Source organism: Neomonachus schauinslandi, chromosome 8, assembly GCF_002201575.2.
Source record: "Neomonachus schauinslandi chromosome 8, ASM220157v2, whole genome shotgun sequence".
Taxonomy (NCBI): domain Eukaryota; kingdom Metazoa; phylum Chordata; class Mammalia; order Carnivora; family Phocidae; genus Neomonachus; species Neomonachus schauinslandi.
In genome coordinates this window covers 95,986,593-96,012,858 of record NC_058410.1, presented here as the reverse complement: position 1 = coordinate 96,012,858, position 26,266 = coordinate 95,986,593, and the positions used below count along the sequence as shown (strand labels likewise).

General features: G+C 36.2%; 1 protein-coding gene across 1 annotated transcript in view; it reads left to right on the top strand.

Moving 5' to 3' along the window:
* HCRTR2 (hypocretin receptor 2) overlaps positions 1 to 26,266 on the top strand; it is a 110,877-nt gene that overhangs the window by 68,555 nt on the left and 16,056 nt on the right. Inside the window, exons 3-4 of the mRNA XM_021692089.1 lie at positions 7,543 to 7,786; positions 14,649 to 14,764. Coding sequence (XP_021547764.1) covers positions 7,543 to 7,786; positions 14,649 to 14,764 — 360 coding nt within the window. The remainder of the gene's footprint in view (positions 1 to 7,542; positions 7,787 to 14,648; positions 14,765 to 26,266) is intronic.

Here is a 26,266-nt window from a genome sequence, read left to right as displayed (position 1 = left end):
AAGAGAGAAATATACCTGCTTCTGGAATTAGCAAACTTAAGAAAAGTAATACTTGATAATTTTTGGGTAAATAAGTTAAGTTCTGGGTAAAAAATAAAACAACAGAATCCTCAAGTCATCATTAGATGCTGAACAAACCTTTTATTTCTCTGATTTCAAATTTTCCCACTGTAAAATAAGGAAATTGAACAAATTAATGATTGAGCCTCTTCTAGTTCAAATAAGCAAGGCCTGTCTATTTTTATAAGTGGTTTTGTTTCACACTGAGAAATTAAAGTTATGTGATCAAAGCAATGCAGGGAACAGATTTTAGTGTTGGTTCTGAATCATGCTACCAGGTTTGGAATCTCTGTTCTGCTATTTATTGGATGTATGCTATTGAGCCAAATACACAAGCTCTTTGTGATTCACTTATTAGAGAAGGATAATAATTTTAATTATAGCTAACTCCTATGGTTATGACATTTTCCTTAGCTAATTTATATAAATTACTTGGCATAGTGATTACTCTCTGGCAGATGATGATCTTATAAAAATATAGTCTATTCTCAACAAACATCAGTCATCATCCTCATCAACATCATTAGACATTTTATTGTTCTGTGTGAAAGTAGCTTTTCTACAGTGAATTGTCCTATAAGAAATTGAGAACAGATGCTTTCAGAGAATAATTTTGTTGTGGATATTCTGATAGTTCTAAATCTTTGAAAGTGAAATGTTTTTAAGCTAGTGGCCATAGCCACAGCCCTCAAAGAGATGGATTCCCTTTAGCAATTGGACAGTGAATGAGATCATGCCATTCCCTGCTTGTCTTCCTGTAACCATCCTCCACCCCACATTCCCTACTCCATCCGGTCTCCCAGATGGTGATCACAGTATTTGGAAGGGATGAAAATATGCTCCCAATAATGAAAAATTGGTGCAGGTAGAACAATTGGACATGCAAAAAAAAAAAATCTAGACACAGACCTTACACCCTTCACAAAAACTCAGAATGTATTGTAGACCTGAGTATAAAATGTAAAACTATAAAACTCCTATAAGATAACAAAGAAGAAAACCTAGATGATCTTGGTTACATTGATGACTTTTTAGATACAACACCAAAGGCATGTTCCTTGAACGAAATAATTGATAAGCCAACTTCACTAAATTTAAAACCTTCTACTCTGTGAAAGACAAGAGAATGGGAAGACAAAGACCCGGGAGAAAATATTTTCAAAAGATACATATAATAAAGGACTGACATCCAAAACATACAAAGAACTCTTAAAACTCAACAATAAGGAAACAAATAACTCAATAAAAAAATGGGCCAAAGACCTTAACAGGACTTCACCAAATAAGATCTACAGATGGCAAGAAGTGTATGAAAAGATGCTCCTCATCATATATCATCAGCAAAATGCAAATTAAAATCCCAATGAAATACCACCTTATACCTATTAGAATGGCCAGATTTTGGAACACTGACAACACCAAATGCTGGTGAGGATGTGGAGTAACAGGAGCTCTCATTTATTGCTGATGGTACAGCCACTTTGATACACACTCTGGGAGTTTTCTTATAAAACTATACATACTCTCTTCATATGATCCAACAGTTGCATTCCTTGGTATTTACCCAAAGGAGCTAAAAACTTATGTCTACACAAAAACTTGCATACAAATGTTTATAGCAGCTTTATTCACAATCTCCAAAACTTAGATGCAACCAAGATGTCCTTCAGTAGGTGAATGGATAAATATACTGTGGTACATCCAGACAGTAGAATATTATTCAGCACTAAAATGAAATGAACTGTCAAGCCATGAAAAGACATGGGGGAACTTAAATGCTTATTACTAAGTAAAAGAAGCCCAAGCTGAGAAGGCTACATATTGTATGATTTCAATAATATGACATTCTGGAAAAGGCAAAACTAGAGAGACAGTAAAAAGATAAATGGTTGCCAGAGGTAGGAAGTGATAAGCACAGATTATGATAGTATAATGGTGGATATATGTCATTATACATTTTTCTAAACACATAGAATGTACACCACTAAGAGTGAACCACAATATAAACTATGGACTTCTGATGATTATGATGTATCAACGTAGGTTCATCAATTGTAAGAGATGTACCCCTCTGGTGGAGGGAAGCTGATAATGGGAGAGACAGGGAGTATATGGGAAATCTCTGTACGTTCTCAATTTTGCTGTGATCTTAAATGTATCCCCAAAGTAAAGTTTTAATAAAAAACAAAAGTCAGAGGAGACACAAATAACCCATTGCTAGAAATTATATTGATTATGCTTTTGGATCTGAAGTGTTATGAAGAGATCTTTACCCCAATAGTTCTTCAATAACCTCATAAGTAAAAGTGATAATTTTTAAGATTAGATTAGACATCATTGACAGTATAGAAAGTATAAAATGCCACGGACATTATAAGCTTTTTTGCAAACATTAGCTATAAGTTTAGTCTGTGTCAGTCAGATGAAAACCATGAATGTGTTACAAAAATAAAATTCAGTAACTTTTTCTGTTTTGAGATAAATAGTCCATTGAGCAACAAAGGTAAGTATCCTTATTTAAAAAAATCAGTAAGAAATTGGTGTTATGGTTTTGCATGGAGACACTGGAGAAATTGCAAATAGCCCAGAATTCTAATATTTTACCATCTCTTGGTTTTAATAACCATCCAGGGGAAAATTTGAGGGATCATCTTAAGTTTCAAGATACAGGCAGTTGTCCAGATTCTTCTATTGGCTAAGTGAGAGTATTCTATGCTCTCTCTGCAAACCAGAAGATTCCTCAATGAACAGTGGGGTGATGAGGGAGGAGTGCATCACCCTGTAGTAGGTATAGTTCCGCTCTAAAGCACAATGATAACTTCTTATATACCAGGTATTCCAGACTCTCCTATGAGCAACCAAGGACAGACTGGATGCAGTGTGTATCCAGTGAGTGATGCAGGACATGGGTCTCTCTTAAAGTTATTGATAGTACAATTGCATTTAGCACAACTTATTAGCAAGTCCTACAGTGATGAAACATCTTCATTTCCTGAGAGATTTTGTTTCCTTCTCTATAGTGTCCTGTCTAGTCAAGATCTCAGTTGATTCTCTCTTCCATAGGCCAAGGAAAACTACTGAGTAACCACAAGATCTGAGTCAGATGAAAAAAGACTAGATCCATTCATTACCTCATTCAGCATTGCTTCTTGATGAAAAGTTATAAATGCACAAAAAACTTGGGGCACTGGTAAAACTAGTATCTCCAAATTCTCTCAACATTTATTGCCCATTTTCCATAGAATTTCCCCAAATGGAATGAGCAATATCAATGAACAATAAGCCATTCATTCAAATTTGAAGTTGTTTTCCCTTAGTTGTGATATTCTGAAACCGATGGCTTTTGTCCCTGATATGAAACTTAAGTCCCACTGAATGCTTAAAAAATTATTACAAAAATGTTTATCCAGCCAGATTTTAAGGTTATTCGGTTGTATTTAAGATTCATTGAACATGCATTAATTTTCTATGACTTATATGCCATTTTTTCTTCTAAATAGAATATAATACAACCTTTAGTTTTATGACTGATCTACAATAACACTTCACAAAATGCTCAAAAATCCTAAAAATCTCACAAATGTAATGAAGCTTAGCTGAATAATTCAAATGACCCTTTTGTATCTTTAATAATTCTATAAATCCAAGACCATTAACATTTACTGGACTATTTACAGAATAATTAACATGAATTTCTTAGAAAATTATAACATACTTCATTTTTCTTCTCACACTTATAGGAGCAGTTGGCTACTTTTTCAGAGTGACTTTTTTTTCAGCTGCAGAAGAAGCTCTACATAGGAAATGTCAGGAAAAGAAGAACAAAAAGCCGCCTGAAATGGAGGTGGTGGGTGGTGGGTGGCGGAATAAGCTCCTTCACTCTCAGTCACACTTTCCCACCTTCCAATCTTTCAGTGCCTATATCCAAATCTGTGATATGGCAAAATTTCTGTTTCTTTTCTTTCTTCTTTTTTTTAGTTTTTAAACATTTTTAAGTAATCTCTGTCCCCAGTGTGGGGTTCAAACAACCCCAAGATCAAGAGTCTCATGCTGTACCGACTGAGTCTGCCAGGTGCCCCCAAATTTCCATTTCTACTTGCCATGGATCTCTGAGGCCTCTTTGTCATAGCTATATGCTAGCATAGAACAGACTCATCATCTACTGAAGCAAGTCTCCAGCATTGCCCAGACTACAGGGTGCCCACAGTATGAGTGAAAGGTCAAGCACCTAACAGCAGAAGTTCACATCATCTTATCCCACTTTGTTTATAACATTCATAATCTCCACTGGACTCATTCTCAAATCATTTGCTACCAGGTTGATTTACGCTAATATCAAACTCTAAATGAAAAAGGCACACAGAAGTGCACTCCTAGAAGTGAAAGCAGCAAGAAACTGTCATTTGTAATCACTTGGGATAAGATGCCATTTTATATACCCCCCAAGAAAATGTTGTGAATTGGATGCTAGTGTGTATTATGCACCAGCAAATACAGTAGTCAAATAGTGAATATTAAATCACCAATTGCCAAGGGTCCATTCAATGAATTCTACTGTTAGGTTAACCATGTCAACATATTCTCTCATGTAGCCACATAACAGAGAACCACTGCTCTTTGGCTCACTGTTGTCACTGGATGGCAGTCTTTTAAGTGAACTGTTTTTAAGTGATAATTACTATTTAATAGTAAAGGGGAATACTAGAAATGACTTTTTAATTTGAGCCATGTTACCTCTATCCCATTCACCCATGTTGATTAGAATTCATGAATGATAAATCACTAAGCCTTGCTGAGCATTTTACACTTCTGATAGCTAGATTGGATAAATATAGCCTCGGCCCAGCAACTATGAAAGGTCGGCTGTGCAGATCTAGGCTACCACAGTTCTATTCCCAAGTTACCAATAGTATTGAGGGGTCCTGAGTGCTTGGCATATTTATGGGGGAAAAATGGGAGTTGGAAGGAAAAGCGTTGGTTTGAGAAGGACACATGAATCAGCTCTAAGATGGACCAAGTAATTCTCAGGAGTCATCAAGCCATCTAAACCCTCTCTGATAGAGTTCAGCCTGTAAAGTTACATTTAAAATGCAATTAACCCTCCAAGAATTTAGCATAGTTTAGTCTTTTACTTGTAATTTCTGTGATTTTTTTTCCTCACTAAAAAGCAGTCCGTTCTAATTAAAAGCTAGACTGCCAAGCTTGAGAATGGAAGAGAAAAGTAATAGTATAATCACCATAATCATTGCCATAATCATAATAAGTAATAACAACCACTTACATAGCATTTATGGGGCAGGCCAGGCCTAGTCATTTCACATCTCAACTGACTGTCCCTATAATTCCATGGTTGGGTACTATTATCATCCAGTTTTACAGATGAGAAAACCGAGATATAGAGAGGTTAAGGAACTTACCCAAGATCATACACTTATCAAGTGTGGTGGGATTCATGCCCAGGAAACCTGGTTGCAGAATTGATTTCAACTATACTGCCTTTTTTTGTTGTTGTTATGTTAATCACCATACATTATTACATCATTAGTTTTTGATGTAGTGTTCTATGATTTATTGTTTATGTGTAACACCCAGTGCTCCATGCAGAACGTGCCCTCTTTAATACCCATCACCGGGCTAACCCATCCCCCCACCACCCTCCCCTCTAGAACCCTCAGTTTGTTTCTCAGAGTCCATAGTCTCTCATGGTTCGTCTCCCCCTCCGATTAGAATCAAAAGAATCAGAGTAACAAGAATTGTATCCTGTCAGTTTCACTCATTTAACAGAAAAAAATAACAACATATAAGCATTTGGCTTAAAACTGTAAAATGGATGGAGTGCCTGGGTAGCTCAGTCGGTTAAGTGCCCAACTCATGATTTCTGCTCAGGCCATGATCTCATGGGTCATGAGATTGAGCCCCATGTCAGGTTCTGGGCTCAGCAGGGAGTCTGCTTGAGATTCTCTCCCTCTGCCTCCTGCCTGTCACATATACATGTGTACTCTCTCTCTCTCAAATAAATAAATAAATCTTTAAAAAAAAAACCCTATAAAATGGGTAAGCCGACAGTGCACACCTAGCTGGTGGGAAGCGAAAACAGGTTGGTCATCGTGACACTTAGCCCAGAGACCTTTCTCCTGTACTGTCCAGGCTCTTAGATCCTTTTCAGTCATATGCACCCAAAGTCAATGCATCCACAAAGAAGGTCCTGAGCTAAGAAACAGAGATGGCTACCCTTCCACATAGGGTGGGATCAATACAACCAGGACAGAAAAATGAGAGAGAGGACCGGACCACCTTTATTACCTTAGATTGAGGCTTATAACTATTCCTTAACTCAAAAAAAAATTATTAAGCACATCAAACATTGTGCCAGGTACTGGGGACACAGTTGTGAGAATAAACAAATAAAAACAGTAGCAGTCCCTCCTGCTACAGAGTTTTGTTCTGATAGAGAAGGCAGACAATAAATAAGTTAAACAAAAATAATTGTACTATATCACATAATATTTATTGTAAGTACTAAGAAGAAAGGAAAAGGGAGTGAGGTTTCTTTTTAAAGATGGGATTTTGAGAGTGATACCAGAATCAATGATTCATCCAGGATAGGAGTTACATTACATATAATTACATAAACTGATTATGTGGGTATAGGCATGCTTAACATGTATCTTTACTATTTCCTTAAAGTTCCAAGTTAAAGTATCACTTGTGATGGCATTAATTATGAAAATCTCGACTAGGTGAACCTATTTGAGTTTTAGAGGTGAGTTGCTTACACCAGCAATAAGCAAACTCTGGTGAGGAGATCTATACAGAATTTGCTTCTAACATAACTCCTGCCTTTGGGTGCAACATGCTGGAAATGAACCAATGTACAAATAGCCTTTGTTATTTGAAAATATAGACTGAGGTATCCATAATTTTTAAAAAATGCTAATTAAATGCATTGCAATCAAATTTCTATATGATATTTTTTAAAGGTGTTTAGCCACTTTTTTTTAAATTTTTTTAAATTTTATTGTGTTATATTAGTCACTATACAATACATCATCAGTTTTTGATGCAGTGATCCACGATCCATTTTTTTTGTATAACACCCAGCACTCCATGCAGTACGTGCCCTCCTTAATACCCATCACCGGGCTAACCAATCCCCCCTCCCCTCCCTCTAAAACTCTGTTTGTTTCTCAGAGTCCATAGTCTTTCATGGTTATTTTAAAAGCAAGACATGTCATATAACACATTTGGCATAAAGTGACTGCAATGTTTTCATAGCACCTTTATCATGCTTAATAGGAAATATGTTTTCCCTAATATATTTTTAATATTATATTATTTGGTAAAAAAACGTTACGTGAAATATTTTCTTACAACTTTGAATCTGATTATCTGTGTGACCCTTTCTCTTCTCCGGTAAGCACATTAAGAATGATCCATTTAACACCAAGGTTTCTCTTGTCCTATGTTCTTTTTCCTCTCTAGACCGTGTCAGTGTCAGTGTCTGTCCTCACACTGAGCTGCATTGCCTTGGATCGATGGTATGCGATCTGTCACCCTTTGATGTTTAAGAGCACAGCCAAGAGGGCCAGGAATAGCATTGTCATCATCTGGATTGTCTCCTGCATTATAATGATTCCTCAGGCCATCGTCATGGAGTGCAGCACCATGCTCCCTGGCTTAGCCAATAAAACCACTCTCTTTACAGTGTGTGATGAGCACTGGGGCGGTGAGTACATTATGGCCCATAAGCTGACATTGAGATTACATATGCAAACTAAAAATTTGATTTGCATAGCCATTATAAAGCTGGCCTTGTGCATTTTATTGACACCTGTTAATATCGTCTTGCAAAAGCATGAAAACCAGGTTGAAACCCAAAACAATTTCACAGAGTAGTTCCACCTACTGGTCCTTTGGAACTACTATGCACAGTTAGCTGGTTTTCATATTTTTCAGATAGGGAACAAAAGGAAGGCTTTTCCTATAATTCAGATTTGACTATGTCAGCTTTTCTTAAATTCTCCAAAACAGAAAAGGCTATTTATACGATCCAAATACGTATTCTGGAATGATTAACATTTTACAAGATAGTATGAGGTTATATTGCCTCAAGTGTTAAGTTTCTTAATGGGCTTCAGATACAACTGGGAATTTTCATTTTAAACCATATCCTGCCTGGAAACCTGACTGGAGTTGAGTATGTGGACCTATGCTCTTCTCTGAGTCAAATTATCTCCATATGCTATGTTTATTCATAACATATTAAGCTGATAAGCTATCACTGGCATAATTATTTTCTGATTTAAGAATTATACTAATTATGAATCCTTTTTGTTTTCCAGTCTGATATGTATGGCAGTTAAATTTAAACAAGCAGAAGTTTGGAGGCCTTATGCTCCTTTGGTTCAAAACTCTCGGTGACTGCCTTTGAAGGTTTTTCTGTAATAGTGGAAACACTTCTATCGATGCCTGATGATGGCATAAACCTGGACACAGCAAAGAATGACAGAAAATCAACTAATCCTGCATTTTAGTGTGTCATGTACTAGTTACAAAATTATTACATTAAATTTGAGGAAACTGGATCTATCCTCATCTGGATAAATATATAACAATGGCTCATAGTTAGGAAACTTAATCATTAGGAAAGCATTTGTTTACTAGACAGATGTACATTTATGCACATTAGAAAATGTATTACCAAAAGCAGGATAGTCCATGGGTTGCTTATGGAGCTGGTATTTTTGAGTATTTGAATCTTTGAATTTATATGAACTCCTACCTTGATACTTTGATTTGGAACACTGAAAAGCAAAAAGGCAGGAACTGAAAAATTAGGTGTATGTTTCACTACAACAAGATAAAATTTAAAAGACCCTGGGATTATTTTTCATATATTATCCAAAGTCCTGTATTAACTAAAATTTCACAGTTTACTGTGTCTCTTATCCCAAAAACTAACTAGCCCTTTTTGAAATTGAGATTTCCCCTTCCTTTCTTCTTTTTTTTTTTTTTGCAATTCACTTGCTGTATTTTCTCTGGATCATCTTTATCTTTTCCCAATTTTCCCCATTAATGATGTAGACAAAAACAAAAGGAATGGAAAATTCCAAAATGGTAAGAGTATTTCTTAAGAGTCTTAAGTCCCATTTATTTAATGTTCAAATAACATCTTGAGTACTTAGGATATGCCAGGAATTATGCCAACCTGGAGAGAAATAGATTCTGCCTAGGGAAACACATTATGTAGTGAGACTGAAAGGCAAATAAACAAATGTTTATAGTGTGATTAGTATTTTAAATATACTGGTGTACAAAGTGGTGGGAGCACAAATGAGAGAACAAACTCAGTCCTGGCCATTTGAACAAAAGTTTACAAAGGAGCTGCTAACATTTCAGCAAAGAATTAAAGATGAGGAGAAATTCTCCAGACAGGGAAGAGGGGAAAGGGTGTCCAAGAAGCAAGAAACCCATATAAGAGCACTATCCCTTGTAGAAGAAAAGAGGGTCCAAACCTCTAGTTTCTGTCATGTAGGGATATGCGGTCTAAAGAAGTGTGTTTGGAAAGAAGGTGGTTTGGGGACCAATTCTGACATGTCTTATGCAATTCTTATACAATGAATTCTATCTGGAAAACAGCCTAAAAATCCTTTGATCAGAATGTGTTAGTTAATTAATGATGAAATTGAGCCATAAATTATTTGCAGATTCTGAAGCAAAGAAGTATATTTAAATCTAAGCTTTCAACTCAAAAGTTGGATACTTCAAGTTTATGAAAATGATAGATTAAAATACCCACCTATTATTTAACATGTATCAATAGTATTTTCTCTAAAATATTTTGGTAATTAGTTGATAAGTTTGTGGACTGCTTTTATAAGCTTTTCTTTCTTTTTTTTTTTTTAATCAAGTAGCATTCACCTTCATTAGCAAAAAAGATTGCAGAGCTAGGGAATCCTGCCAGTTATTCTGATTAAATAAATAGCTACATCATTTTCTAATTACTTTGAGCAAAAAATATAAATATCTAAAACTCATTTCAAACTTTAGCATTTTATTATCTAGCTGTAGCAGAGACATTTTCTTAAAAAAGCCAGCAACTATTGAATATTTATTTATTTGTTTGTTAAAGATTTTATTTATTCTATTTATTTAGTGAAAGAGAGACAGGGGGAGAGAAAGCACAAGCAGGGGCAGGGGCAGAGGGAGAGGAAGAGAGAATCTTAAGCCAGCTCTGTGCTGAGCACAGAGCCGGATCTGGGGCTCAAACAAGAGTTGGTCACTTAACTAACTGAGCCACCCAGGAGCCCCTACTGTTGAATATTTAAAAATCTAAACTCAGCCTTCAGAAGTAATTTAGGAAAACTATTTGAAAATGATTTTATATTAACCCATAATTACTTAACATGATTATAAAGGCTTAAATTAAGCAATACAAAATTGAGTTTACCATCCACAAAATCAAACAATAAAATTTATGAAATTAACTTTTTGAATATTAAATGAAATTGTTAATCACTTAATGTTTTCAAGAAGAATATGAAAGAATTAAAGTAGGTTCTTATCATTTTGATCATTAGACTGTTTATTATAATGATTTTTACATAGTATAAGCTTTGTTTATGTAGGCTATTTAGAAGTCCATGTTCAGCTTAAAATGTTAAAATTAGGACATGTGTGTGATAGTCACAACCTAAAAAGTCCATAGGAAATTACATTTTACAGTGTTGGCTCTCTGAAGTTCAAACATCTAAGTCCAAAAACATTTAGCCCAATTTTTAAAAATTTGTTGTGAAATATCTTCTATTTGAGATTAATTCATGAATTGTGTTTCTTATTTTTATCCTAAGTTAAATCAATAACATAATTATAGAAGCAGATGGTGGTATCATAATTGTCCCATAGCCAATATATTCCAGCATGGATGGAGTCAGTGAACAATGTGGTCACTTTATCCATATCTATCAAAATACTTTTAGGAAAGTCTTGCAAATGCTATCTCACTCATGGTACAAAATAACTAAGAACTCTTTCTTAGTCTTACTGAAAATATTACCAGAAATATTTAATAGCTTGTTAAATTATTTCTGCAACTCATTATATTTATTATTGCCTATAGCTTTTTCAAAAAAAAGACCACAAACCCTAACTTCTGGCAGACACACTTGATACTCAAAAACAAATAAAATGTGTTAATATTTATTTTAATGATCTTTAAAGTATGTTTTTGAATATGTTACATTAATTCACACTTTTAAGTTTTAAGATTATTCCAGAATTATATCCATAGTTCCTTGATTACTTGCTTTGTAAATGCATAGTTTCACAGAATGGTTCCTACTGGAAGGAAAGTAACTTCTTTTTTGCACTAAAGATATAATTGTCTCACGAGTCATCCAATATTTAATGAGCATATACTGTTAGCCAAACATTTTTCTAGACAATGGAGATTCATAATCTCTCTTCTTGGAGCTTACTGCTGAATTGTTCTTTGGTGGTCTGAAAGAAATAATAACGGAGCCCTTCTTTACAGTCACACTAATTATATATATGTGTGTGTGTATATATATATACACACACACACACATTTTATGGAAATATATATATATACACATTTATGGAAAACATTTATTAGAAGATAGTAAAATATATTAAAGATTCAGGTAAACTTTAATGGGCATATAAACTTTGAAAAGACAGTCTATATTGAATATTTGGGAAATTATATTTAATTTACTCGGCCATTGAGTCCCTGATATGTGTAGCGTGAAAGAGAAAATGTTTGTAGATTTTTAGATAATGAGATTAACATGTTGTTTCAATAAAGGACCTAATTCATCTGAGATTAAGTCTTATCTTATTAATATATGATATTATTCTTTATCCTCTGACTTCAGAGACTAAATAAAGATCCACATTTTCTCCTTATTTATTGGTTTGATATATATGCAAGAATTTATTCAGATTGTGTCTATTCATCAGTTGAGTAGAGACACAAATTTTGAATGATTGTCAATCTTTAAGATGCAGTTTTATAGTATAAATGCTTAAATGGAACAAATTTCCTGTCACTACGTTCTAGGTTATATATAAATGTCTTAAATATATTGAAGACATTGTTCATAAAGTGCAGAGAGGCTACAAAGATAGTTTCAACACATATAACTTAAAATTCCAATGGCATCTCTGGGTTTTCAATTAGCTTAGACTGTAAGCATGAAATGAAGAATGTTAAGACTATCATGTTTCCCCAATTATCTATAATAATCTCTTTATTAAGACATTCAATCCCAGCCTGCAAGTGTAATTTCACTTGATCAGCTTTTCTGTGTGGGTGTTCATTATCATAATATGCATTTACCAGCAAATTACATATCTTACCAACTATTTATAAATATACTGACTGCAGAATGAGCTTTCTCTCCCAGCTGTTTAAAACCCAAACTGTTATCACGGTGATGGTATCCATAGCTGCAATTAAAAAAGAAGAATATTACCTCTCAAATCTACCCTCCTCCACTCACTCAGTTTTGTCTGAGATAGGGACATCAGGGCTTCACAGGTATATCAGCTTCAAAGGTATATTTTTATGTCGAAGGTCATGTGACACTTTCTTCAAAACAAATAAAAGTTCACAGCCACTCAGGTGCCTGGGAAGTGCTGAGGTCGTCCGCCAGCTCCTCAGAAATGGGCTTACGGAAGCCTGCTTGGGCTGCAACACTTCAGAGAGGAAGGCTGTCATTCCTCTAGTCAGGCTGCTGGGATTCTATCCCTTTTTCTGTAACTGGCCTGTTTTACAGGATAAGCTTGAAAGGAAGTTAGAAACTGATGAGCTAGGTATAGGCCACTTGGGCCACAGAAGAGCTAAAACTGATGCCCAAGTCCGTCTCTTAGACCTCCCAGCCAGCACAGGCACCCTGCTGGCCCCTCTGGAGATGACAGTGAAAAAAAAAAATATCTACCTGAGAAAGAAGACAGTGGAAAAAAAAAAAATCTACCTGAGAAAGAAGACAGGGTTTTAGAAGGAACCCTAAGTAGAATATTAAACTCAACCACTCTAGAAGATAAGGCTATGGAATCAAGATTGTGGAGGATATTAAACTCATAGATACACTTAAAATACATTCAGCAACAAATGCATGGTTGTTCGATAAACTTATCAATTATTGTGGTCATCTTCATAGTTATTGTTGGTTAATCCTGACTATAATTTGCCCTTACCACATTTGATCACATAACTGCATCTTCATGCTCTTATATTCCCTTTCTGAAGCAATGAAAAAAATAAAATGCATGGAGGTGATAGCGTTATCCCTCAGTAATTGTATGGAACTAACCTCATTGCCAATACCAAAGTCAAATTTGGTTGCTTAATTTTTAGAAGTAGGAAAAAAAAACTTTGTTTTGTTAGCATTCAATTAGAATTCTATCTGATTATGGCATTTAATATCCATGAAACAATGTAGGATATATTCTGTTTCCTGTTTTGCATTTAAGTAAAAGTAGCTGGATCACTGTGATATATTCAAATACTAGTATGGGAAAAATATCCTTGAAAGCATTTAAAAAGTCAGTAGGGGAACCTGGCTGGCTCAGTCAGTGGGGCATGTGACTCTTGATCTCAGGGTTGTGAATTTGAGCCCCACGTTGAGTGTAGAGGTTACTTAAAAATAAAATCTTTTAAAAAATAATTAAAAGTCAGTAATAAATATACTTTAAAAAGCCAACAAAATTATATTAAGCCACCATGTTATTTATTAATTGAATAATTGACTCTTAAATAAATACCTAATCTGTGGTATGTATCACCTGTGTCCATAGACTTAATGATAAGAAATCACTACAATCCTAGAGGTGCTTATGACTAAATAAATGAGATGAATATTAAAAAAATCATATTTGTTTAAAAATTAACTTTAAAATCCCTAAAAATATTGTTTTTATTAAAAGCACATGCATATATACATACATATATATATACACACACAACATACTGAAAGAGAAATTTTATATTGTTATAGTAATCAACAAAGGAACCATTAAATGTTCACTGTGTTTATTTTTCCAAAACTTTTCCACATTTGTATATGGAGGTACAACTGGGAATAGCTTCCCATTTCTCAGGAAACATATTCTAATAAGGAAATTGACTCAGTTTACATTCTTTTCCTAAAAGCATTAGCAATTAGGTTTGACTGTCTTGTTTCTTATTGTAATTCAAGTATAGCACAATCCAAATTAATTTTTATTAATTAGCCAGAGGTAATCAGACAAAAAAGGTTTTTTTTTATAAATAAAGGCTTGACTTTGGATAGCCTATGTTAGCACAAATTAAGAAATGGCTAACTGTTATTCCTCTCTGAGTATATTAAATAAAATTAAGACTTCACATTTAGTGTGTGTGTGTATACTGAGTAAGTGTAAGCAATTAATACTATATTACAGTATTTGTGTGTGTGTGTATACCATGCCAGTGAAATCATATGGAAGTTAAATGTGTACTTTAAAGGCAAAACATTGACAGACAGACCTTTAAAAAAATCGGTGAATTATAAAACAGGATTTTATTATTTTGGCTTTCATTCCAGGTGAAATTTACCCCAAGATGTATCACATTTGTTTCTTTCTGGTGACATACATGGCACCACTGTGTCTTATGGTGTTGGCCTATCTGCAAATATTTCGTAAACTCTGGTGTCGCCAGGTATGTAATTTCAAATAATTTCCTTGTGTTTTCTATAGGATGCACTTAAAAATAAAACTTAAGAGGGGTGCCTGGGTGGCTCAGTCGGTTGAGTAGCTGGCTCTTGATTTGGCTCAGGTCATGATCTCAGGGTCCTGGATGTCATCTGCTCCATGCTCAGCGGGGAGTCTCCTTGAAGATTCTTTCGCTCTGCTCCTCCAACATGCTGTCTCTCTCTCTAAAACAAATAAATCTCTAAAAAAAATAAATACAATTTAAGAGTAGACTGAACCAACATAATATGCTTACCAAAGGATTGTGTATTCTTCTAAAATAATGAGACCCTAGCCATAGAAATATGTCTGGGCATTTTTTTAGGGTGATATTTAGGGAATGTATTTTATGAACTGCCTTAATGACTTTAAATTGTAAAGCTCTGTGATTAATTGACTTGATTTTTGTCTAGGACTAATATTATAAATTTTATTTTGTATGAGAAATAACAAAAATTTCTTTACCATTTCCTGAGACTGTATGTAAAGAATGTTCTTTTATATGAGATTTATGTAGTACAGTTTTATTATATGTGTTAAGCCTCCAGCTTCAAATATCTTATTTTTTTAGCACACTAGAGAATCAGGCAGACTTTAGACTTTTAGAAATGGTATATCATGCTGATTTGGGAGTATTGTAGTTTGTTAGATAATTTTGCTACTTCGACGAGTGTATTCATTCTGTTATTCATTCATCAAATACTTACCATATTTCTTTTGCATGTGTATCTGATAAAAAGCTAAAAGCTTCTGTCAAATTCACTGATGAATTCATAGACTAGAGGAGGGAAAGAGTCAGATGTAGAGTGAAAATCATCTTAAATATAAGCCAGGGGATCAGAAGAAGGTGTGGTAGAGGAGTATCTAATTCAGAGCAGGAAACACTTAAGCTGAACATTGATGATTCCAGGTAAATCACCAACGAACATGTGAAATAGTTTATAAAAGTTTAGACAAAGAATATAGCTCATCCTTTTGTACTTATAAATTTTATCTTAAAATGCCATGTTTCTTGGAAATGTATCTCTTTCTTTCTCTAAAGTTATTGCCAGTACTTAGAGCTTATCAGGCTCATGGAAAGCCATGCCCTTAGACTGTTTGCTCTGATATATTTTATCCAACTAAAGGAATTTACTGGGATACCTTAATTCATTAAAAAGACTTCACAAACGTCTTATCTGGTCTTTGAGGAAGAGTCTTAATTTGGGTCTCCTTCAACCTTTGTTAGTCAAAGCAACTTTCAGGATATCTTTTACTGGTTGAATATGGGCAGTAGTTGCACTTGTCAACCTGGTATATCTTATAATTCCAAATTGTTTCTATTCCTCTATTTTTGCAAAGAAACAATTACTTTTATAGCCTTAAAAATGCAATCAGTACCAATACTTATTAGCATTCTAACCCCTAGTCTTTTCAACTAAGTTAACAAATGTTTGCCACTGTAGAACATGAGTTGTGTTTTCCCAATCCCAGTGATAGTTTCCTCAACACTGTCCCCCTCACCATGGTATCACATATTTTAGGCTGTTTGTTACTATCACACCTACTTCTTGGTAAGTATTATTATACTAGTCAGTTTTTGCTAGGTTATTCTGCTATAAAAAACAAACAAACAACAACAACACAAAAAAACCCAACCAATCCCAACGTATGTGGCTTGCAACAACAATGTGTCTCACTCATGTTCCATGTCAGTAGTGAGGATGGACTGTGGCTGTGCTCTACTTACCGTCTCATTTCAGAACTCAGGCTAAGGGAACAGCACTTCCTGGGACACGCCATTCTGTGACTGAGGGAAAGGGCAAGGAAGTGGGGAGAAATATGTAATGTCTCTTTGATCTTTGCTTTGAACTGGCATATGTTAAGTCTCTTCGTACCTCTTTGGCCAAAACAAGTCGTGTGGTTAAGCTTAACCATGGAGAAGGAAAGAATACTTCTCTCACAGAAAGACACTGCAAGTCATAAGGCAATAGGAATCTTCTTAAAAGCTGAGGAGTGAATAATCAGAAATGATACAGTACAGAGAAGTCAAAAACACAGACTTAAGGTCCAGATTGCATGAGTTTAAATTTTGACTCTGCAACTTAATAGATGCATGAATTTTGTCAATTTCTTAAATTTCTCTGCCTCTCTTTCATTATTTTAAAGTGGGGTTGTGTAGCATCTACCTCACAGAATTATTACACTTATTTGATGACTTAAGTCAAGTGCCTAGAGCAGAGAAAGTACTCATTGATTAAAATACCTTAACAATATATGCTATTATTTGTCATTTCAACTAATTCTGTTTATAGATCTAAAATAACAAGTATGTGTTGAATCCATGTATGTGACTACTTTCTTAAAGAGATATCTTTCATAGTACTTTTTAAAAAAGATTTTATTTATTTATTTTTTGAAAGAGAGAGAGAGTGCAAAAGGGGGAAGGAGCAGAAGGAAAGGGAGAGAGAGGATCTCAAGCAGACTCCGTGCCAAGCATGGAGCCTGACATGGGGCTCAGTCTCATAACTCTGAGATCGTGACCTGAGCTGAAATCAAGAGTTAGACACTTAACTGACTGAGCCACTCAGGTGCCCCATTTTCATAGTACTTTTCAATAACATTATAATGACCTTCTGTATTTATTTATCTGCTCTACTCTAAAGCTAAAGACAGTACACTCTAGTCTTTATCTTGTATCCCTCCAATTTGTATATGCTTAGAACATATCAGTTGCTCAATAAATACTTTCTAAGAAAAAAATGAGTAGAAGAATAAGAGAAGGTTCTGGGAACATTTTGATAGAAGAGAACATTGGGGAATCCATTTCTCATTACTCAAAGAACTATTCACAGAAAAATTGGAATTTGAAAAATTTCTTGAAAGAGAAAAAGCATTTAATGAGCATATAGGAATGAAGATATTTTAGACTGAGATTGAGATTTTGACCAGGAATGTTCAGTGTAAGAGCATTCCCTTACTTCCATATTTTTTACTAGCAAGTGTGTACTAATATAATAGATGTTTTTATTTATTTATTCATTTATGTACAGATTGACATAACTTTAAAACTCTTTGGGGGTACCTAAATCTGTCTTGTTCATCATTGAATCCCCAACAATTAACATGGTATCTTGCACTAAGAAAGTATTCCAAAAAACGTTGAATAGATAACTACTAAACTCCAGCCAGTTTATTTCTCCATTCTTTAATCTTATAGTTCTTCATGTCTCAAACTCTAAAGTAAGTTCAAAATTGTATTGCAGGTTTAGAAATAACCCACATTCTTTTGATGAATTGTTCTGGTTAGAACAAACCATATGATCTGAAAGATTTGCAATAAAATGTTTGGGCTGTGAAACTAAAAACATTTACAAAACAGATTGGAATGGAAAATGACAAGTTCAGCTGAGCTCACTTTAGCAGCCACAATAAAGTAAATTAACCCCAAATGGGTGATTATGTAGAATTCTGCTTGAGCAACTCTCAATTTCCAACTGTTAATGTCTATAAACAGAGTTCCAAAGCCTTATGTGTGCCATAGGCTACATCCAGTGAGCCATCAAATGGAGTGTCTATCCTATTTGCTTAAAATTACAGATGAATGGATTCTGTTACATACTTTGGAATTTGTCAAGAACTTTCAGCTTTGTTAAAAGAATTAACCAGTGCTTTGTTATAATCAATTACTTAAATTCTTTTTGACAATGAGACTCAGGGAATTCAGTCAATCTGGAATTCTACAGACTCTTCTCTAAAAGTCCTCTTTTTAAGACCCACTTAATCTTGGTTTGTGTGACTCTATCAATGTTCTTTCCAGTTCTAGACCTCAGATAATTCAACATTTAAATTTTTTTTCTTTTTTTTACTTTTATTTTTTTATTGTTATGTTAATTCCCATACATTACATCATTAGTTTTAGATGTAGTGTTCCATGATTCATTGTTTGTGCATAACACCCAGTGCTCCATGCAGAACGTGCCCTCCTCAATACCCATCACTAGGCTAACCCATCCTCCCACCCCCCTCCCCTCTAGAACCCTCAGTTTGTTTTTCAGAGTCCATCATCTCTCATGGTTCATCTCCCCCTCCGATTTCCCCCCCTTCATTCTTCCCCTCCTGCTATCTTCTTCTTCTTCTTTTTTTCTTAACATATATTGCATTATTTGTTTCAGAGGTACAGATCTGAGATTCAACAGTCTTGCACAATTCACAGCGCTTACCAGAGCACATACCCTCCCCAGTGTCTATCACCCAGTCACCCCATCCCTGCCACCCCAACCCCCACTCCAGCAACCCTCAGTTTGTTTCCTGAGATTAAGAATACCTCATATCAGTGAGGTCATATGATACATGTCTTTCTCTTTGACTTATTTCACTCAGCATAACACCCTCCAGTTCCATCCACGTCGTTGCAAATGGCAAGATCTCATTCCTTTTGATGGCTGCATAATATTCCATTGTATATATATACCACTTCTTCTTATTCCATTCATCTGTCGATGGACATCTTGGCTCTTTCCACAGTTTGGCTATTGTGGACATTGCTGCTATAAACATCGGGGTGCATGTACCTCTTCAGATCACTACATTTGTATCTTTGGGGTAAATACCCAGTAGTGCAATAGCTGGGTTCTAGGGCAGCTCTATTTTCAACTTTTTGAGGAACCTCCATACTGTTTTCCAGAGTGGCTACACCAGCTTGCATTCCCACCAACAGTGTAGGAGGGTTCCCCTTTCTCCGCATCCCCGCCAACATCTGTCGTTTCCTGACTTGTTAATTTTAGCCATTCTGACTGGTGTGAGGTGGTATCTCATTGAGGTTTTGATTTGGATTTCCCTGATGTCGAGTGATATTGAGCTCTTTTTCATGTGTCTGTTGGCCATTTGGATGTCTTCTTTGGAAAAATGTCTCTTCATGTCTTCTGCCCATTTCTTGATTGGATTCTTTGTTCTTTGGGTGTTGAGTTTGATAAGTTCTTTATAGATTTTGGATACTAGCCCTTTATCTGATATGTCATTTGCAAATATCTTCTCCCATTCTGTCGGTTGTCTTTTGGTTTTGTTGACTGTTTCCTTTGCTTTGCAAAAACCTTTTATCTTGATGAAGTCCCAATAGTTCATTTTTGCCCTTGCTTCCCTTGCCTTTGGCGATGCTTCTAGGAAGAAGTTGCTGCAGCTGAGGTCGAAGAGGTTGCTGCCTGTGTTCTCCTTTAGGATTTTGATGGACTCCTGTCTCACATTGAGGTCTTTCAACCATTTTGAGTCTATTTTTGTGTGTGGTGTAAGGAAATGGTCCAGTTTCATTCTTCTGCATGTGGCTGTCCAATTTTCCCAACACCGTTTGTTGAAGAGACTGTCTTTTTTCCATTGGACATTCTTTCCTGCTTTGTCAAAGATGAGTTGACCATAGAGTTGAGGGTTCATTTCTGGGCTCTCTATTCTGTTCCATTGATCTATGTGTCTGTTTTTGTGCCAGTACCATACTGTCTTGATGATGACAGCTTTGTAATAGAGCTGGAAGTCCGGAATTGTAATGCCGCCAGCTTTGCTTTTCTTTTTCAACATTCCTCTGGCTATTTGGGGTCTTTTCAGATTCCATACAAATTTTAGGATTATTTGTTCCATTTCTTTGAAAAAAGTGGATGGTATTTTGATGGGGATTGCATTGAATGTGTAGATTGCTCAAGGTAGCATTGACATCTTCACAATATTTGTTCTTCCAATCCATGAGCATGGAACGTTTTTCCATTTCTTTGTGTCTTCCTCAATTTCTTTCGTGAGTGTTTTATAGTTTTCTGAGTACAGATCCTTTGCCCCTTTGGTTAGATTTATTCCTAGGTATCTTATGGTTTTGGGTGCAATTGTAAATGGGATCGACTCCTTAATTTCTCTTTCTTCTGTCTTGTTGTTGGTGTATAGGAATGCCACTGATTTCTGTGCATTGATTTTATATCCTGCCACTTGACTGAATTCCTGTATGAGTTCTAGCAGTTTTGGGGTGGAGTCTTTTGGGTTTTCCACATAAAGTATCATATCATCTGCAAAGAGTGAGAGTTTGACTTCTTTGCCAATTTGGATGCCTTTTATTTCTTTTTGTTGTCTGATTGCTGTGGCTAGGACTTCTAATACTATGTTGAATAGCAGTGGTGATAGTGGACATCCCTGGCGCATTCCTGACCTTAGGGGGAAAGCTCTCAGTTTTTCCACATTGAGAATGATATTCGCTGTAGGTTTTTCATAGATGGCTTTTATGATATTGAGGTATGTACCCTCTATGCCTATACTCTGAAGAGTTTTGATCAAGAAAGGATGCTGTACGTTGTCAAATGCTTTTTCTGCATCTATTGAGAGGATCATATGATTCTTGTTCTTTTTTTGTTAATGTATTGTATCACGTTGACTGATTTGTGGATGTTGAACCAACCTTGCAGCTCAGGGATAAATCCCATTTGGTCGTGGTGAATAATCCTTTTAATGTACTGTTGGATCCTATTGGCTAGTATTTTGGTGAGAATTTTTGCATCCATGTTCATCAGGGATATTGGTCTATAGTTCTCCTTTTTGATGGGGTCTTTGGTTTTGGAATCAAGGTAATGGTGGCCTCATAAAATGAGTTTGGAAGTTTTCCTTCCATTTCTATTTTTTGGAACAGTTTCAGAAGAATAGGTATTAATTCTTCTTGAAATGTTTGGTAGAATTCCCCTGGGAAGCCATCTGGCCTGGGCTTTTGTTTTTTGGGAGATTTTTGATGACTGCTTCAATTTCCTTCGTGGTTATAGGTCTGTTCAGGTTTTCTATTTCTTCCTGGTTCAGTTTTGGTAGTTGATACATCTCTAGGAAGGCATCCATTTCTTCCAGGTTATCTAATTTGCTGGCATAGAGTTGCTCATAATATGTTCTTATAATTGTTTGTGTTTTTTGGTGTTGGTTGTGATCTCTCCTCTTTCATTCATGATTTTGTTGATTTGGGTCATTTCTCTTTTCTTTTTGATAAGTCTGGCCGGGGTTTATCAATCTTGTTAATTCTTTCAAAGAATCAGCTCCTAGTTTTGTTGATCTGTTCTATTGTTCTTTTGGTTTCTATTTCATTGATTTCTGCTCTGATCTTTATTATTTCTCTTGTCCTGCTGGGTTTAGGTTTTATTTGCTGTTCTTTCTCCAGCTCCTTTAGGTGTAGGGTTTGGTTGTGTACTTGAGACCTTTCTTGTTTCTTGAGAAAGGCTTGTATTGCTATATACTTTCCTCTTAGGACTGCCTTTGCTGCATCCCAAAGATTTTGAATAGTTGTGTTTTCATTTTCATTGGTTTCCATGTATTTTTTTAATTCTTCTTTAATTTCCTGGTTGACCCATTCATTCTTTAGTAGGATGCTCTTTAGCCTCCATGTATTTGAGTTCTTTCCGACTTTCCTCTTGTGATTGAGTTCTAGTTTCAAAGCACTGTGGTCTGAAAATAGGCAGGGAATGATCCCAATCTTCTGGTACCGGTTGAGACCTGATTTATGACTTAGGATGTGATCGATTCTGGAGAATGTTCCATGGGCAATAGAGAAGAATGTGTATTCCGTTGCTTTGGGATGGAATGTTCTGAATATGTCTGTGAAGTCCATTTGGTCCAGTGTGTCATTTAAAGTCTTTATTTCCTTGTTGATCTTTTGCTTAGATGATCTGTCCATTTCAGTGAGGGGGGTGTTAAAGTCCACCACTATTATTGTATTGTTGTCGATGTGTTTCTTTGCTTTTGTTATTAATTGCCTTATATAATTGGCTGCTCCCATGTTAGGGGCATAGATATTTACAATTGTTAGATCTTCTTGTTGGATAGATCCTTTAAGTAGGATATAGTGTCCTTCCTCATCTCTTATTACACTCTTTGGTTTAAAATCTAATTTGTCTGATATAAGGATTGCCACCCCAGCTTTCTTTTGTTGTCCATTAGCATGGTAAATGGTTTTCCACCCCCTCACTTTCAATCTGGGGGTGTCTTTGGGTCTAAAATGAGTCTCTTGCAGACAGCATATCGATGGGTCTTGTTTTTTTATCCAGTCTGATAGCCTGTGTCTTTTGATTGGGGCATTTAGCCCATTTACATTCAGGGTGACTATTGAAAGATAGGAATTTAGTGCCATTGTATTGCCTGTAAGGTGACTGTTACCGTATATTGTGTGTGTTCCTTTCTGGTCTATGTTGCTTTTAGGCTCTCTCTTTGCTTAGAGGACCCCTTTCAATATTTCTTGTAGGGCTGTTTTTGTGTTTGCAAATTCCTTTTGTTTTTGTTTGTCCTGGAAGCTTTTTATCTCTCCTTCAATTTTCAATGACAGCCTAGCTGGATAGAGTATTCTTGGCTGTATATTTTTCTCATTTAATGCTCTGAATATATCCTGCCAGTCCTTTCTGGCCTGCCACGTCTCTGTGGATAGGTCTGTTGCCGTTCTAATGTTTCTACCCTTGTAGGTTACATATCTCTTCTCCCGAGCTGCTTTCAGGATTTTCTCTTTGTCTCTGAGACTCGTCAGTTTTACTATTAGATTTCGGGGTGTTGACCTATTTTTATTGATTTTGAGAGGGGTTCTCTGTGCTTCCTGGATTTTGATGCCTGTTTCCTTCCCCAAATTAGGGAAGTTCTCTGCTCTAATTTGCTCCAGTATACCTTCTGCCCCTCTCTCTCTTTCTTCTTCTTCTGGGATCCCAATTATTCTAACGTTGTTTCGTCTTATGGTATCGCTTATCTCTCGAATTCTGCCCTCGTGATCCAGTAGTTGTTTATCTCTTTTTTTTCTCACCTTCTTTCTTTTCCATCATTTGGTCTTCTATATCACTGATTCTCTCTTCTGCCTCATTTATCCTAGCAGTTAGCACCCCCATATTTGATTGCACCTCATTAATAGCCTTTTTGATTTCTACTTGGTTAGATTTTAGTTCTTTTACTTCTCCAGAAAGGGTTTCTCTAATAACTTCCATGCTTTTTTCAAGCCCAGCTAGTATCTTTAAAGTGATGATTCTGAACTCTAGATCTGACATCGTACTAATGTCCATATTGAGTAGGTCCCTGGCAGTCGGTACTACCTCTTGTTTTTTTGTTGAGGTGATTTTTTCCGTCTTGTCATTTTGTCCAGAGGAGAATAGATTAATGAGAGAACAAAATGCTAACAGGGTAACAAGGTTCCCAGAAAATATACTCTAAACAAATCAGAAAAGACCTGAAGCAGTGGGAAAAGAGAGGGAAAGAGAGAAAAAAGAAAAAGAAAAAAAGAAGGAAATGAAAAAGATAAAGATAAAAACAAACAAAAACAGAACAAAACAAAACAAAAAAACCAGAATGTGATCAAATATGATCAGGCTGGTATAGATCAGTGCAACACACTAGATTTTGGGTGTATTTGGTTTGTTAGAAGAAAGTGCCTCCCAAAATTTTAAAGAAAGAAAAGCTTATATATGTACAAAAATAAGGGTTGATATGATGAAGGGATGGAATATGACTGTAAAGATGGAAATTATAAAAAATTTTATAAAAGGAATTGTTAAGTTGTTTGAAAAAAGGAAGAAGAGGATTAAAAAAAAAGAAAAAAAAAGGGAGAGAATGTGATCAGGCAGGGGAGTAGAAAAAAACCATACAATAGAGATTTAGGGTATATTTTGATCTGTTAGAAGAAACTATCTCAAAATTTTAAAGAGAGAACAACTTATATATATATGCCAAAAATACGGGTAACTACTATGAAGGGATAGAATATGACTCTAAAAAAGAAAAATAAAAATGTTTTTTTTTAAAAAAGGGATTGATAAGATGTTGGTTGAAAAAGGGAAAAAGAAAAACTCAAAAAAAAAAAAAGTTAAAAAAAAAATTAACTTTGAAAGACTAAAGAATCATGGGAAAAAGCCATGAATTCTATGTGCATTATTCCCCTAACGCTGGAGTTCTGCCGTTCTCATTGATCGGTAAACTTGGTCTTGGCTGGCTCTTCTCGCTGATCTTCTGGGGGAGGGGCCTGTTGCCGTGGTTTCCAAAAGTCTTTGCTGGAGGCGGAATTGCCCCGCCCTTGCCCGGTCAGGGCTAAGTTATCTGCTCGGGTTTGCTCTCCAGAGCTTTTGTTCCCTGCAAGCTTTCTGTACAGCTTTGGAGGCGGAGAGTGAAAATGGCGGCCTCCCAATCTCTGCCTTGGAGGAGCCGAGAACTCGGTCCCCACTCCTCAGTGAGCCCCCAGAGAAAAGCCACCAGTCACTCCCGTCTCCCCGGTCTCCGGCCACACACCGTGCTCATGCGGCCTGTGACCGTGCGTTTCTATCTCTGGCACCCGACCCCATGTAGAGTCTCCAAACCCCGCCGATCCCTGCGGTGCGCTCCCGCACCTCTCCTCCCGGGGGAAGAAGGTGAGTCTCCCTGGATCTGCCGCTTGTTGGGTCCCTGCTGGAGGAGCAGTGGCCTGACTGTGCCGGGGATCACGATTTATGGCAACCCTGAGCTGAGAGCCTGCGCCTCGGCTCCATCTCTGCAGCCAGCTTCCCCGCTCCGATACCTCAGAGCTCTGCCGCACTCAGACACCCCCGGTCTTTCTGTGACCCCGAGGGTCCTGAGACCACACTGTCCCGAGGGTTCCACTCCCCACTTAGCCACTGGAGTGACATCCCTCAGCGGAGCCGACTTCTAAAAGTTCTGACTTTGTGCTCCGGGGCTCTATCACTTGCTAGAAATGGCCGACGGAGGCCCCTCCCCCGCCATCTATCCTCCCGAATATCGCCTCAGATTCACTTCTCCGCATGTCCTACCTTCTAGAAAGTTGTCCCTTTTGTGTTCAGAGAGTTGTTGCTCTTCTTTTCTTCGATCTCCTGTTGAGTTCGTAGGTGTTCAGATTGGTTTGATCCCTATCCAGCTGAATTCCTGAGACCAGACGAAATCCAGGTCTCCTACTCCTCCGCCATCTTGCTCCGCCCCCCCCAACATTTAAATTTTAATCATCATGTGAACTCATGTTAACTCATTCCAAAATATTCCAAAATATTTGGTAAGCACCCACTATGTGTCTTATATTGTTGGAGGAACTGGGGATAAATCATAATTGATATTTGAGTCTGAACTAAATTTCAACTTACCAGGGAGTGTAACTTTGAAAAACTTTTCCTGTCCCAATTTTTCTCACAGTCTTTTCTACTATTCTATATTCTTCAACATCCTCCAAGAAAACTTAGTTAATATTAGTCAGTCTAGTGTGAGGGAATAGTCAGTAATAGTCAGTCTGCAGAGGCAGAAGCAAAAGGTGATAGCTCAAGTTCACACAGAGAAATAAAGAGCACTAGTGAAAGTAACTACATAGGTAAACATGAAAGAGAGTATAAATGTATTTTTCTTTGTAATACTTTTTTTCTCCTACTTAAGAGATAACAGCATAAAGCAATAATTATAAAACTGTAAAGATTCAGCTTTAATGTGAAGATGTAATAGAAAGAAAGGAGACAGGAATGAAGCTAGTTTGGAGCAAAACTTTTATACA